Here is a 12995-nt window from a genome sequence, read left to right on the forward strand (position 1 = left end):
TGGGAAAGCTCATCCAGCGCCTCCCCCAGCCTTCCAGGGGCATAAACCCGTGGAAGCAGGCGACACGCCCCCTCCCCCATTTTCCCTTCTTGGGCTTTCAGACGCACGTAGTTGGCATAAGGGTCAAAGAAGTTTGGGGAAAAGAACCCAGAGTCTCTGAGATAAAGGTGTGTACGTGTGTGGGAGGGAGGGACAAGGGGCTCTGCTAGGATAAACAGTCATTGCTTTTCTCTGCCACACCGGCTTCATTACGTGGAAAGGCTGGTGACCCTTAGCCCTGAGCCACATAAATTTGGGCGCTTCATTGCATTCCAGTCTGTATTGTTCTTCAATTTTTACTAGTATATAAGGTGGCCTCTTATATTTATCAAAATACTAGCATCTTGGGCATAAGGGACTGTTAGGCAATAATAAGTGGTTAATAGTGACAGCATCAGTACCAAGAAGAGAACTTGGTGTGCTTCAGAAGACTGTATAAACAAATTTAAGGAGGTGGGGCTACAATAACAAACCTTTGCATCTATTTTTTCCTGCAGAATGAAATAACACACACACTAGAATGGGACAAGCTTAAGTTATACGACAAAGTTTTAAATCAAATACATCACTTTCAAATAAATCAAAGCTAGCGTTGTTCTCCATAGTAGTTACCAGCAGGAAGCCACACACTCAATCTAAGGAATTGAAGAAAAGTCCAGAACCCAGGTCATACTCCAGCTGGGCTACCCTTGTACCTTCTCTCAGGCCAACAACCAAATGAAGCCAGGAATAACAGGCTTTAGCAACAGGAAATGCAATGTCAGTGGGAACCAAAGCTACAGGGATAGGGAAAATAGAGCAGAGGAAAACATCTTAGAAACTTATCATTGCAAAGTAGAGAAAGAAACTAGAAAAGCAGCCAAAGATTTTACCTTTTTTTCTCCCTCAATGTCCTGATGAGGTTCCAGAAGAGTAGAGAGGGTGAACTCCTCAAAACTGCCTTGTTACTTACCATCTCAAAAACCTACCATCAACCATACTCAAACTGAATGCCTGGGCTCCATTCTGACCAGCAAATCTAAATCCATATTATTCTTGGATACAATCTCCCCTCTTCTGTGGTCAGGTTTATCTCTTGGATGTTCTCAAAACGTACACAAAAGGCTACAGTATAGTAAAAACTTGGGTAAAAGTGTGATGCTATGTGGCTTTGTTTACAATGGAACTTCTCTAAACAAGTTTCATCAGGAAAAATCTACTTCACATAGGGTTCTAATTGTTATTGTCAGAGCTGTTTGAACCAGAGCAACTTCATCTTGAACAGGGGCTGGGTAAAATAAGACTGAGACCTACTGGACTGCATTCCCAGGAGGTTAGGCATTCTAAGTCACAGGATAGGACAGGAGGTCAGCACAAGATACATGCCATAAAGACTTTGCTGATAAAACAGGTTGCAGTAAAGCAACTAAAACCCACCAAAACCAAGATGGTGAGGAGACTGACCTCTGGTCGTCAGATGTGAGATTTGTTTCTGTGCTCAGAGCCTGTATATACTCCGTGCATTTATACATACCCTATCTGTTCAAAGCAGAAATTTAAGTTAGCTCAACTTAACCTATAGGACAATCCAGCTTTGTTCTGTATTTACCAATCTTCCTTTGATTTTTCACATAGTAGGTAGCTGAAAAACGAGACAATGGTCACAAGCATTTGGTTTACTTGGTAGTTTTATAGAAACTTGTAAATTCATAAGTTGGCATTCAAATATTAATCATTCTTTGAGTTTGAAGAGAATATGCCAAGTTTGCCAAGTATCCTATGAACCTAGATGGGTCCAGCACCAAAGTCTTAGATTATAAAAGACAACAGGCATTGGAACTAGGCAAGCAATAGAGGAATAACCACTGAGGCTCAGATGAAACAGTCTTCAGCAGTGTCATTTCAAACCCAAATATAGGAGGGAGGCCTCACAAAAAACTCTTTTCCAGATGGCTGGGAAATCTTTGCCCTGGGGTACAACAGGCTGATTTCAGCAGCTTGTGGTGATAAAATAGATACAATTCAAGCAAATATTCTACTAAGGGAGGTTGAGAAGGGGGCGGGAGGAGGAGAGGGAGTGTCTGCCAGACTTGGTAAGGAGGGTTGACTTCCTCCCAACCAAGGTCTTTAGATAGTTAAGGGGTTAAGAATTTTTTAAAAAAAGTCTAAGCTAAAGAATCAATGGGATAGCAGGGGCAGGATGAGAGAGTTAATAAATTAAAAGCAAGAATGTTTCAATCTATTTGCATTACAAATAGAACGGAATGCAGCTAAATATTCCTCAAAAAGGTGGGAATTTGACCTGGCCTTGGATGGAGTACTTGAAGCACAAAAACTCCCTCTGGTTCTCTTTTGGGAACCAGGATAAAAGCCTCTCCCACAAGTCTGTAGCTAGGCCAACTAAGGAGAGGAAAGCAGCATTTCAAGATAACGCAATGTGAAATATTACCAAGTTTATGGTAGGGATTCTTTCATTTCTCCTTCGGCCTAGTGACTACAACCATACTTGGGGCCTTGCTTTCTGAATGACAGGTACAGAAGACAACTACATTTTTCCCTTTGAAACATGGGTAGTCTTTGAGTGAAGAGCAGTATGATCCATAGACATTGCTCATGCTTTAAAAACCTGTTCTTTGCAAATCTGTGGATATTCACTAAGTCTATAATAGTTGAAAGTAGAAACCAATTTCAGAAACCCTAAACATTCTCAACATAAGCTCAAATACAGCTGAATATCTTACCTTGAGAACCAAGGCTGAAGCGATGAATCAAAAAGGAGAGACTCAGACAATTTTAGAACAAAACAGGTATATTTCTATTAGACTACCTGATACAGAAGATAGTGTGGTATGGATGGATAGTATGAATGACAAATAATACAAATATATTTTATTTGAAATAAACAAAAATGCATACACAGCTCAATGGGTCACCTGGAAACAAACTGTTGCTTGACTGTATTACTGAGCAGAAACAAAACAGAAGCACAAACACCTTTCTTTTTTGACATGTATCTGGAGATAGGTAGGAAGACACTACTTGGTTTTTTAAAAAACTGACCTTCCCTTAAGGCCTGGTCATAGAAGTGTAAACAATGTAAATGAATCCACCATTACCAGTTGTCATATCATATCTATGTCACCTGTGTATTCTGAGATTACACACATACCTGCCAATATACCTGGGAAAGGTTATTTTATCACAGTTACACTTGAGTTCTTGGCAGGCAGGACTGAGGAAGAGTAATTTGAAATAAGTTTTACATCCTATTTAGAATAAATCACTAGTATTTCCTTAAATAACAGGTTACAATAGAAAGATACTGCCTGGAAGTTATCCTTTTCACTTTGGTTCATTTTTAGTTTTTGTTTATGATTTACATAGCTGTTTAATTCATTTGCTTATAGTACAATCCTGCCATAAAGTATTAAAGCACAAGATACCTATTATTCCTTCAACATCTGCATTTTTCAAGTTTTATACTCTACATCCACAGTATGTCAGCAGTTCTTGAATGTTTAAAAAAATAAATGGGTAAAATGCTTCTAAAAATGCAGATGTCTATAACTACAATGGTACTAAGATGGGAGGGAGACAATGAGAGAAGGGATAAAAGCAACATGTTCATGTGCAGGGAATGTGGTTCAAGTCTTTGGATTTAAAAACAAGTTCCCCAGAGAAGCTGGCACTTCCTTTGCCCTCCAAAAAGGACCTGAAAAGTCCCAATCCAAACTTTGGAAAATTACAGTTATGAGATGCAGTAAATGATGATCAAAGCAGTCAGAGGGAGAAGGATGAATGTGTCTTCCATTTAGCTAGAGATTGTAGCATAGCCTCTTTAGGTGTTGGTGGATCAGTAAAAACCACTGAAGTACCAGAAGTGCTTGGAAGGATAGGGGTAGAAAGTAATGACCATAATACCTTGTCTAAATCAGTAGCAGGCTTCATGGCTAGGAAACTTTAGTAAAATGTTATTAGGATAGATCGCTCTCTCACCAACATTAAATGTGGTAGAATTAACCAAAAAAAAAAAAAAGAGAAAAAAAAAAAAGATTTACACGTAGATATAGCAATAACAGAAAATTACAAGGCAGAAAACACAAAAGAATCAAGATAACGCTACAGGTTCAACAGTATTTCATGAGGCTAGAAAACCAGTTAACTTTGAAAGCCCTAGCAAAATATCACTCTTGTTTATAAATCACTTATTTATCATAGGACCACACGTTGAATCCTTGTCTTTCCACATACTGAAGAATCCTACATTCAGCCTTTAAGCATTCTGCATTTCTTTGCCAATCTTGTAGCTGAGTATCTTGTTCCAGTCGATTTTGGTGCGGGTAACTGGAAGCTGCCGGCGCAAGGCCTTGAATGTGGTATCTGACATTGTTTGATAGTTTTCACTAATTGCTGTCTGCAACAGATAATTGAAGATGAGTTGCTTGAACAGAAATGGAGCTGGTTGTGAACAGAAAAGTAATGCTATAGTCAAAGGATATGCTTGAGTCCCCTATGAAGGACAGACAGGATATATTATTTTCAGTGAGCTCCTCTCCAATCTCTGAATTTGGTCAAGTTCACCTATATTATTTCTTAAGTGAGAGCTACAGTCCCAAGCAATCCTCAAACCCTGACTGTAAGCAGAATGCCAACTTGGAAGGTCTGCAAAGTCTCCACATTTAGTAAAACTGAAGAGCATATATATTTATATTAAAGGACACAGGCCTAACAAAATATGTTAACAGAAAAATAATAAGATAGTAGAACTAGGAAAATTAGCTCCAAATCTTCTTACCTGATACTCATTTTCTGCATTCTCTATGATTTTAATAAACTCCTTGGCAGTTTGGGCTTCATTCTAATGGAAGAAGGAAGAGGGGGAAAATCAGATTTTTTTTAATGTGTAAGCAGTAAGATCCTGAAAAGTAAGTCCATCTTAACTAACATTTGTATAACAATTTCTAGTTTACCAAGCATTCCCATGCCCACTACCCTCCTTTGATTCTCACAACTCTACGGGAGACTATGTTATAATCGTAACTCCCATTTTGCAGATGAGAAAACAGAATCCTCTTAAGCAACTTGACCAGAATTATACAGCTTTTGAATGATAAAGATGGGATCTGAAATTAGGTCTTCACCAAAAAAACCCATGCTCTTTCCACTCTACCACAGTATGCCCAAAAGACATCATCAAGTCTTGAAACCTTGACGCCTTGAAAATATTTCTGGTTTAAAATGGTATGAACAATGCCCTTGGACACATCAGTCATATACATAAGCTCACATATGCCTTTATTTGCCACTTATGATGTTAAACTAGCCAATCACATTTTGTACTACGTGGTTCAAGTATAAAATGAAATGAATCTCCCTCTTCCTGTTACCATTAAGTACAACAGAATTAAAGGGAAGAGGGTAGGATTTAATGTCTAGAGCAGCAGTCCTGAGACAGACGATGAGGTCAAAACTATTTTCTACTTTCATAATAATACTAACACAAAGTTATTTGCCTGTTTCACTTTCACTCTGCAATGTGTGTATGATGTAATTTCCTAGAAACTACATGATGTGTGATGACTTTATCACTGTGAGGGATAATGAAAGGTATGAAGCAGAGGCCGGGTGCAGTGGCTCATGTCTGTAATCCCAGCACTTTGGGAGGCCGAGGCAGGTGAGGTCAGTAGTTCAAGACAAGCCTGGTCAACATGGTGAAACCCTGTCTCTACTAAAAATACAAAAATTAGCTGGGCGTGGTGGCAGATGCCTGTAATCCCAGCTACTCAGGAGCCTGAGGCAGGAGAATCACTTGAACCTGGGAGGTGGTGGCTGCAGTGAGCCAAGATAGCGCTCCAGCTTGGGCAACAAGAGCAAAACTTCATCTCAAAAAACAAACAAATAAAAAACAACTAATATCACAATAAAATCAGCCATCTTTTAATAAACCAGACATTACACAATTTGTGAAGACAAAGACTAATGCCATTCTTCCCCACTATTTTTTTTTCTTTTGATTTGGAAAATATATTCACAAAGATGTTACTTATTAACAAGTAATGGGTTTGTTATCATTAGTTTTAATTAAGTAATATTTTTAACACTTCTTAGTTTTCTTTCTTTCTTTCTGAGACAGGGTTTCACTCTGTCACCCAGGCTGGAGTGTAGTGGCACGATCTTGGCTTACTGCACCCTCAACCTTCCTGGGCTCAGGTGATCCTCCCACCACAGCCTCCCAAGTAGCTGGGTCTACAGGCACTCAGCTGAGTTTTACATTTTTTTGTAGAGACGGGGTTTCACCGTATTGCTCAGGCTGGTCTTGAACTCCTGGGCTCAAGCTTTCACCTGCCTCGGCCTCCCAAAGGGCTGGGATTATAGGTGTGAGCCACCACTCCCGGCCAACACTTCTCAGCTTTAATTTTTAGTGAGGTAAACATTGATAGATATAACACATAAACAAAAACTCTTTGGGGGTACTCAATAACTTCTAAGAACTTAAAGAAGTAATGAGACTATCAAAGAAATACAAGAACAAATCATGTCTCTTCTTTCAAGGTATAGAACACAATAGTGGCCAGGCACGGTGGCTCACACCTATAATCCCAGTACTTTGGGAGGCTGAGGCAGGAGGATCACTTCAGTCTAGGAGTTTGAGACCAGCCTGGGCAACATAGAGACCTCATCTCTACCAAAAATAGAGAAATTAGCTGGGCATGGTGGCATGCACCTGTGCTCCCAGCTACTTGGGAGGCTGAGGTGGGAGGATCGCTTGAGCCTGGGAGCTTGAGGCTGCAGTGAGCTGTGATCATGTCCTTCCTTGCACTCCAGCCTGGGCAACAGAGTGAGTTCCCATCTCAAGTAAAATGACAACACCAAACCACAAAACATTCTAATTGAATACTCCTAAAAATGTTTTTCTCTAATGATATAAATGCAGCCCTATAGGATGCAGTTTGGTAAACTTTCCTTGCTCTTGGTATTTACTGATTGAAGGTATTGCTGTCCTTGAGTGACTATTACAATTGAGAGACAGCGACTAAGAAGGACATTTGTCTAAAGCCATAATCAATATTTTGAGTCAAAAACTGTGAACTAATATATGCTGGTTGGTGGTAAGAGGCACTAACAGACGTGGCCAAAATCAAAACATTAAAAGCAAACTGAATTTCTACTGGCAGAATCAGCACTCAGGATCAAAACTAATTTTTTAAAGAAAGATGAGACATGAGTAAGACAGACACTAAATATTCCATACTCACTGAAACAGTTAGTGAATCCTGTACATCTTTATGACTAACCAACTGAACATTGCCATCTTCATAATAGTGAACCTGTGTGAGACAATGTATGAATCTTTTTAGGGGAAGTTCATAGAGAAACCTGCTACTTAGGACACAAATCCATGCTTTAAGCTATCTTTAAGTTGATGAGCCTTTTTACCAATTCTGAACAAATAATTAATATAAGCAATGGTAATTCACAATGGTGGTTAATTAATTCACAGAACACTTAAGTTTAAGAATGCTTTTTCCTTAGCAGGGAAAACTGATTATTAAGTTCAACAAACATTTATTACATGCTTTTCACATTCTAAGCACTGTGCTAGGCATTGTGAATACAAAGGTAAATAAGATCCCACTCTTAACAATATTAAAATAATTAAAGTCATTAAACATTAGTTTTTCTCTGTGAAAACCAAGGAGTTTCAATGGATCCTAATACCTAATATTTGGCACATTTCTCCATATACATTATCATCAATATTGGTAAGCAGAACTGACCAGGTACAGGAAAAGTCTCATTGAGGGTTAAAGACAGGACAGAAAAACAAATATTTTATTGGTAAATCAGATATTTTTAAAAAGATAGAAGTAGTTCTGAATATGTAAGGTAAAGTGAAGTGCCAGGCTGGAGTGCACTAACCATACTGAAATGGCTATCATGAATAAGAAATTTGACAGTTAGAAAAGTAGTAAAAATTTCAGCTGCATAAAGACTTCAGCTGTGTAAAGACTTCACTATTACTTATATTCCCTCATTCAATCTTTTTTTTCTTTTTGAGAGTCTTGTTCTTATCACCCAGGCTGGAGTGCAATGGCACGATCTTGGCTCACTGCAACCTCCGTCTCCCAGGTTTAAGTGATTCTCCTGCCTGAGACTCCCGAGTAGCTGGGATTACAGGCACCCGCAACCAAGCCTGGCTAACTTTTGTAATTTTAGTAGAGACTGGGTTTCACCATGTTGGCCAGGTTGGTCTTGAACTCCTGACCTCGTGATCCGCCCACCTCGGCCTCCCAAAAGTGCTGGGATTACAGTCATGAGCCACTGCGCTAGGCCACCTCATTTAATCTTTACAGAAACTCTTACGAGATGAGGACTACAACTAACCCTATTTTATAGCTGAGGAAACTGAAACTTGCCTTGAAGCGGTTATTAAACAATAACTTATTCATGTTCACACACCTAATAAGAGGAGAAGCTAGGATTTGAATTAGGTCCAATTCCAGAGCTATACAACATATGTAGTACTTCCCAATGCTATGTTTCGTCAAAAAGTTAGAAATTCCTTGATCTGGGGAGAAATAGTGTCTCAGCAGGGGCTTACTCTTTGTGGATATCATTAGAAGGGCACAACTAACAGCCAAGCTTCATCTAGGCAAAAACCTATTTGCAACAAAAAGACTTCCCTGGACAACATAAACCCCCTACATATCCTTGTTTAAAAGACAAAAACAAGTATCTTTTTTTTTTTTTTTGAGACAGCGTCGTGCTCTGTCACCCAGGCTGGAGCACAGTGGCCGATCTCGGCTCACTGCAACCTCCGCCTCCTGGGTTAAAGCAATTCTCCTGCCTCAGCCTCCTGCATAGCTGGGTCTACAGGCACATGCCACCATGGCCAGCTAATTTTTGCAGTTTTAATAGAGATGGGGTTTCACCGTGTTGGCCAGGATGGTCTCAATCTCTTGACCTCATGATCCCCATGCCTTTGCTTCCCAAAGTGCTGGGATTACAGGCGTGAGCCACCGTGCCTGGCAAATATCTTCTTTAATGAGGACAAACAGCTGGCTCTATCCAGATGGGCAAGAGAAGCTAGACTTTCCATACCCTCTCTAAACCCTGAAATTTTACCTTTTGGCTTTCTAAGAGGTTAAAGAAGAAAAGACAATATAAGAATCCACTGAGAACAGGCATGGTGGCTCACATATTTAATCCCAGCACTTTGGGAGGTCGAGGAGGGCAGATCACTTGAGGTCAGGAGTTCGAGACCAGCCTGACCAACAAGGTGAAATCCCTTCTCTACTAAAAATACAAAAAAAAATTAGGCGGGCATGGTGGCGGGTGCCTGTAATCCCAGCTACTTGGGAGGCTGAGGCAGGAGAATCACTTGAACCCAGGAGGCAGAGGCTGCAGTGAGCTGAGACTGCGCCACTGCACTCCAGCCTGGGCAACAGAGCTAGACTACAATCCACTGGAGACAAGATGAAAATCCACTGGAAAAGAAGGGTGATAATAAGAACCACTAATACTTACATGTAAAATCAGAATAGCAAAGATGTGGGCAAAAAGACTGGGCTCAATGATGATGACATATAAAGGTTAAAATCCCAATAGATAAGAATATTAAAATACAAGTAGGTCACAATCAAATATCAGTTTTGTTTTTTTTTTCATTAAAAAACTAGAGGTTCAGGGACTGAAAAGAACATTCAGAAGGGGAATGAGCCGGGTGCAGTGGCTCACAAATGTAATCCCAGCACTTTGGGAGGCCAAGGTGGGCAGATCACGAGGTCAGGAGATCAAGATCATCCTGGCTAACACAGTGAAACCCGGTCTCTACTAAAAACACAAAAAATTAGCCCGGCGTGGTGGCATGCGCCTGTACTCCCCACTACTTGGGTGACTGAGGCAGGAGAATTGCTTGAACCCAGGGGGTGGAGGTTGCAATGAGCCAAGATCGCGCCACTGCACTCCAGCCTGGCGACAGAGCAAGACTCCATCTCAAACAAAACAAAACGAAAACAAAAAGGGGGCAGGGTGGGGGATGAGTACAAACAGGATGGGAGATATTTTAAAAAAAAAAACCCAGAGATCTGGCCATAGAAGAAACAAGAACTTCTATTTCTCAGAACTTGTCTAAAGAGAGGAGGTATGCAGAGCACATTCTTTTTGTTCAAGAATAAAGACTATACAATTAGTCTGAACTTCTGTTATATTTCTTAATTAGGACATGGAAAGGAATATAGGGTAAGGTCAATAAGCCTCACTGCTATGATCTCAATGAAAAATTCTAGGGCTGGGCGTGGTGGCTCACACCTGTAATCCCAGCACTTTGGGAAGCCAAGACAGGCAGATCACGAGGTAAGGAGTTCAAGACCAGCCTGGCTAACACAGTAAAACCCCGTCTCTACTAAAAATACAAAAAATTAGCCAGGCGTGGTGGCGGGCACCTGTGGTACCAGCTACTCAGGAGGCTGAGGCAGGAGAATGGCGTGAACCCGGGAGGCGGAGCTTGCAGTGAGCCGAGATCCCACCACTGCACTCTTGCTTGGGCGACAGAGCGAGACTCCGTCTTTAAAAAAAAAAAAAAAAAGGAAAAAAGAAAAATTCTAAAAAATATTAATTTCATTACCTAATACACTAATGATATTATAATTTTTAGAAATTAACCCAGCCTGGGCAATACAGTGAGACCCCGACTCTACAAAAAATAAAAACAGTTGGCCAGGTGCAGTGGCGTGTGCTTGTAGCACCAGGTACTTGGGAGGATGAGGTGGGAGGATCATTCAGTTGAGGAATTCGAGGTTGCAGTGAGCTAGGAAAGCACCACTGCACTCCAGCCTAGGTGATACAGCGAGACACACCGTTTCAAGAAAGAAATTAAGCTCAAAACTTACGTGTTCTAAGACCTTTTCTAGGTCTCATCTGCTAACATGAAAATGGTTCAATTAACTAATACATATTTCAACATGACTGTCATCAACATAAATCCTCAGAAATTATTGCCTTCTCAGAACGATGCTTTTGCCTATAGACTAGCCTGAAAGGCTAAATATCTTCATGACTTTTCCAAGTAATTCTCACTCCAAAATTTAAAAGATATGTAAATGAAATAAGCCTTCCCCGAAAGTGTGATCAATTTGTGCTTAAAAAGCTTTAAATGTGGGTCTGTACACTGGGCTGTATTTTGAATCTTACCATAAATTATCACCCTTTGTGATGTGTGCTCTTATTTTATAGGTTTGCACTGGCAAAGTTAAAATACAAATGGCTGTTTCCATCTAGAAACAAAGTAAAATTTATTTACACAAAATTTACAGTAAGCTTCTACAATGGTGATACCATGGTTCCAGGAAGTTAATGCTGATGCCACAGTTACAAGAGGTCTAGAGCGTTAGGCTACTAAGATATTTGGTTAACAGAAACAGAACAGTATGCTGCCTTAGGCTGCACCTTCCCAGAAGCAGACCCCAAGACAAAGATTAGAGGAAAAGTAGTTTATTTGGGAGCAAATCTCACAAAGCTATAGTAGGGGACAGAAGAAGTGAGACACAGAAGGGAAGGAAGCCTTACAGGTACATTTATGAGCAGGTTACAGCTGTGGGTACTGGGCTCTGGAAGACTAAATAGAACATGCTTCAGAGTTGTCCTACTTGAGGAAGCTGTCATATTTATCTACCAACTCTTACACATCACTGAGGGCTGCTCCCAGAGCTGTGAACTCAACACCAGCCTGTCTCACCTGAGTTGGGCAAGCTCCTATGGCCAGGAGCTACTTGTTGCAGGAAGCTATAGGTATATATAAAAAGAGGAGATTTACTTTTACAGAATTTATTACCTATGCACTTGATTAAATTAGAGCATTAAAAAAGACAACCCTTGGCTGGGCGCAGTGGCTCACCTGAAGTCAGGAGTTCAAGACCAGCCTGGCCAACGTAGTGAAATCCCGCCTCTACTAAAAATACAAAAATTAGCTGGGCATGGTGGTGCGTGCCTGTAATCCCAGCTACTTGGGAGGCTGAGGCAGGAGAATTGCTTAAACCCAGGAGGTAGAGGTTGCAGTGAGCCAAGATCGTACACTGCACTCTAGGCTGGGTGACAGAGCGAGACTCCTCCTCCTCCTCCTCAAAAAAAAAAAAAAAAAAAGACAACTCTTGGTAATTGTTGTTGAAGCACAGCTTAACACAATATAATACAGGTACAATTAGGTACTGATCTTCTCAGTCACCTGTACCTATTCTGACCTTAGAGTTAGTGAAGCTTAAATATTAAATCACCCTAAATTTAGAAAGTCAAACCTCTGCTAGGATATTAAACTTCAATCCAGATAGGCATCAAATGAGTTAACAGCTATCTTATTCAGCTGCCTGTCTACCCTGACATCAGCATTAGAAATCTACTTCTGGGCAAGATGCAGTGGCTCACGCCTGTAATCCCAGAAATTTGGGAGGCCGAGGCGGGTGGATCACCTGAGGTCAGGAGATTGAGACCAGCCTGACCAACATGAAGAAACCCCGCCTGCACTAAAAATAGAGAATTAGCCGGGCGTGGTGGCACATGCCTGTAATCCCAGCTACTTGGGAGGCCAAGGCAGGAGAATCACTTGAACCCAGGAGCCAGAGGTTGCAAAGAGCCGAGATCACGCCATTGCACCTCTAGCCTGGGCAATAAGAGCAAAACTCCGTCTCAAAAATCAATCAATCAATCAATCAATCTACTTCTGCTTGGCTATTTATATTCCAAAACACCTGCCATTCTCTCTAGTTATAATTTTTAGAAATTAACCCAGCCTGGGCTGAGAAGTGGAGGTTGCAGTTAGCTGAGATCATGTGACTGCACTCCAGTCTGGGTGATGGAGTGAGACTATCCCAAAAAATAAAAATTATTATTATTATTATTAATTTTAATTCTTTCCTAAAACTGCTGTTTGATAATTCCTAGATATATCTCATGTTACCTTTAAAGGAAAAATAACAATAACC

At 40.6% G+C, this 12995-nt stretch overlaps 1 protein-coding gene across 1 annotated transcript in view; it reads right to left on the minus strand.

The window, feature by feature from the left end:
• Positions 1-2809: 2809 nt before the first annotated feature.
• The window catches only part of LOC105479186 (capping actin protein of muscle Z-line subunit alpha 1), a 45817-nt gene continuing 35631 nt past the window's right edge, over positions 2810-12995 (minus strand). Inside the window, exons 8-10 of the mRNA XM_011737059.3 lie at positions 7275-7346; positions 4814-4876; positions 2810-4432 (exon numbers count right to left, since the gene is read on the minus strand). Of these exons, the coding sequence (XP_011735361.1) occupies positions 4292-4432; positions 4814-4876; positions 7275-7346 (276 nt within the window). The 3' untranslated portion in view covers positions 2810-4291. The remainder of the gene's footprint in view (positions 4433-4813; positions 4877-7274; positions 7347-12995) is intronic.

This window comes from Macaca nemestrina, chromosome 1 (assembly GCF_043159975.1).
Source record: "Macaca nemestrina isolate mMacNem1 chromosome 1, mMacNem.hap1, whole genome shotgun sequence".
Lineage (NCBI taxonomy): Eukaryota > Metazoa > Chordata > Mammalia > Primates > Cercopithecidae > Macaca > Macaca nemestrina.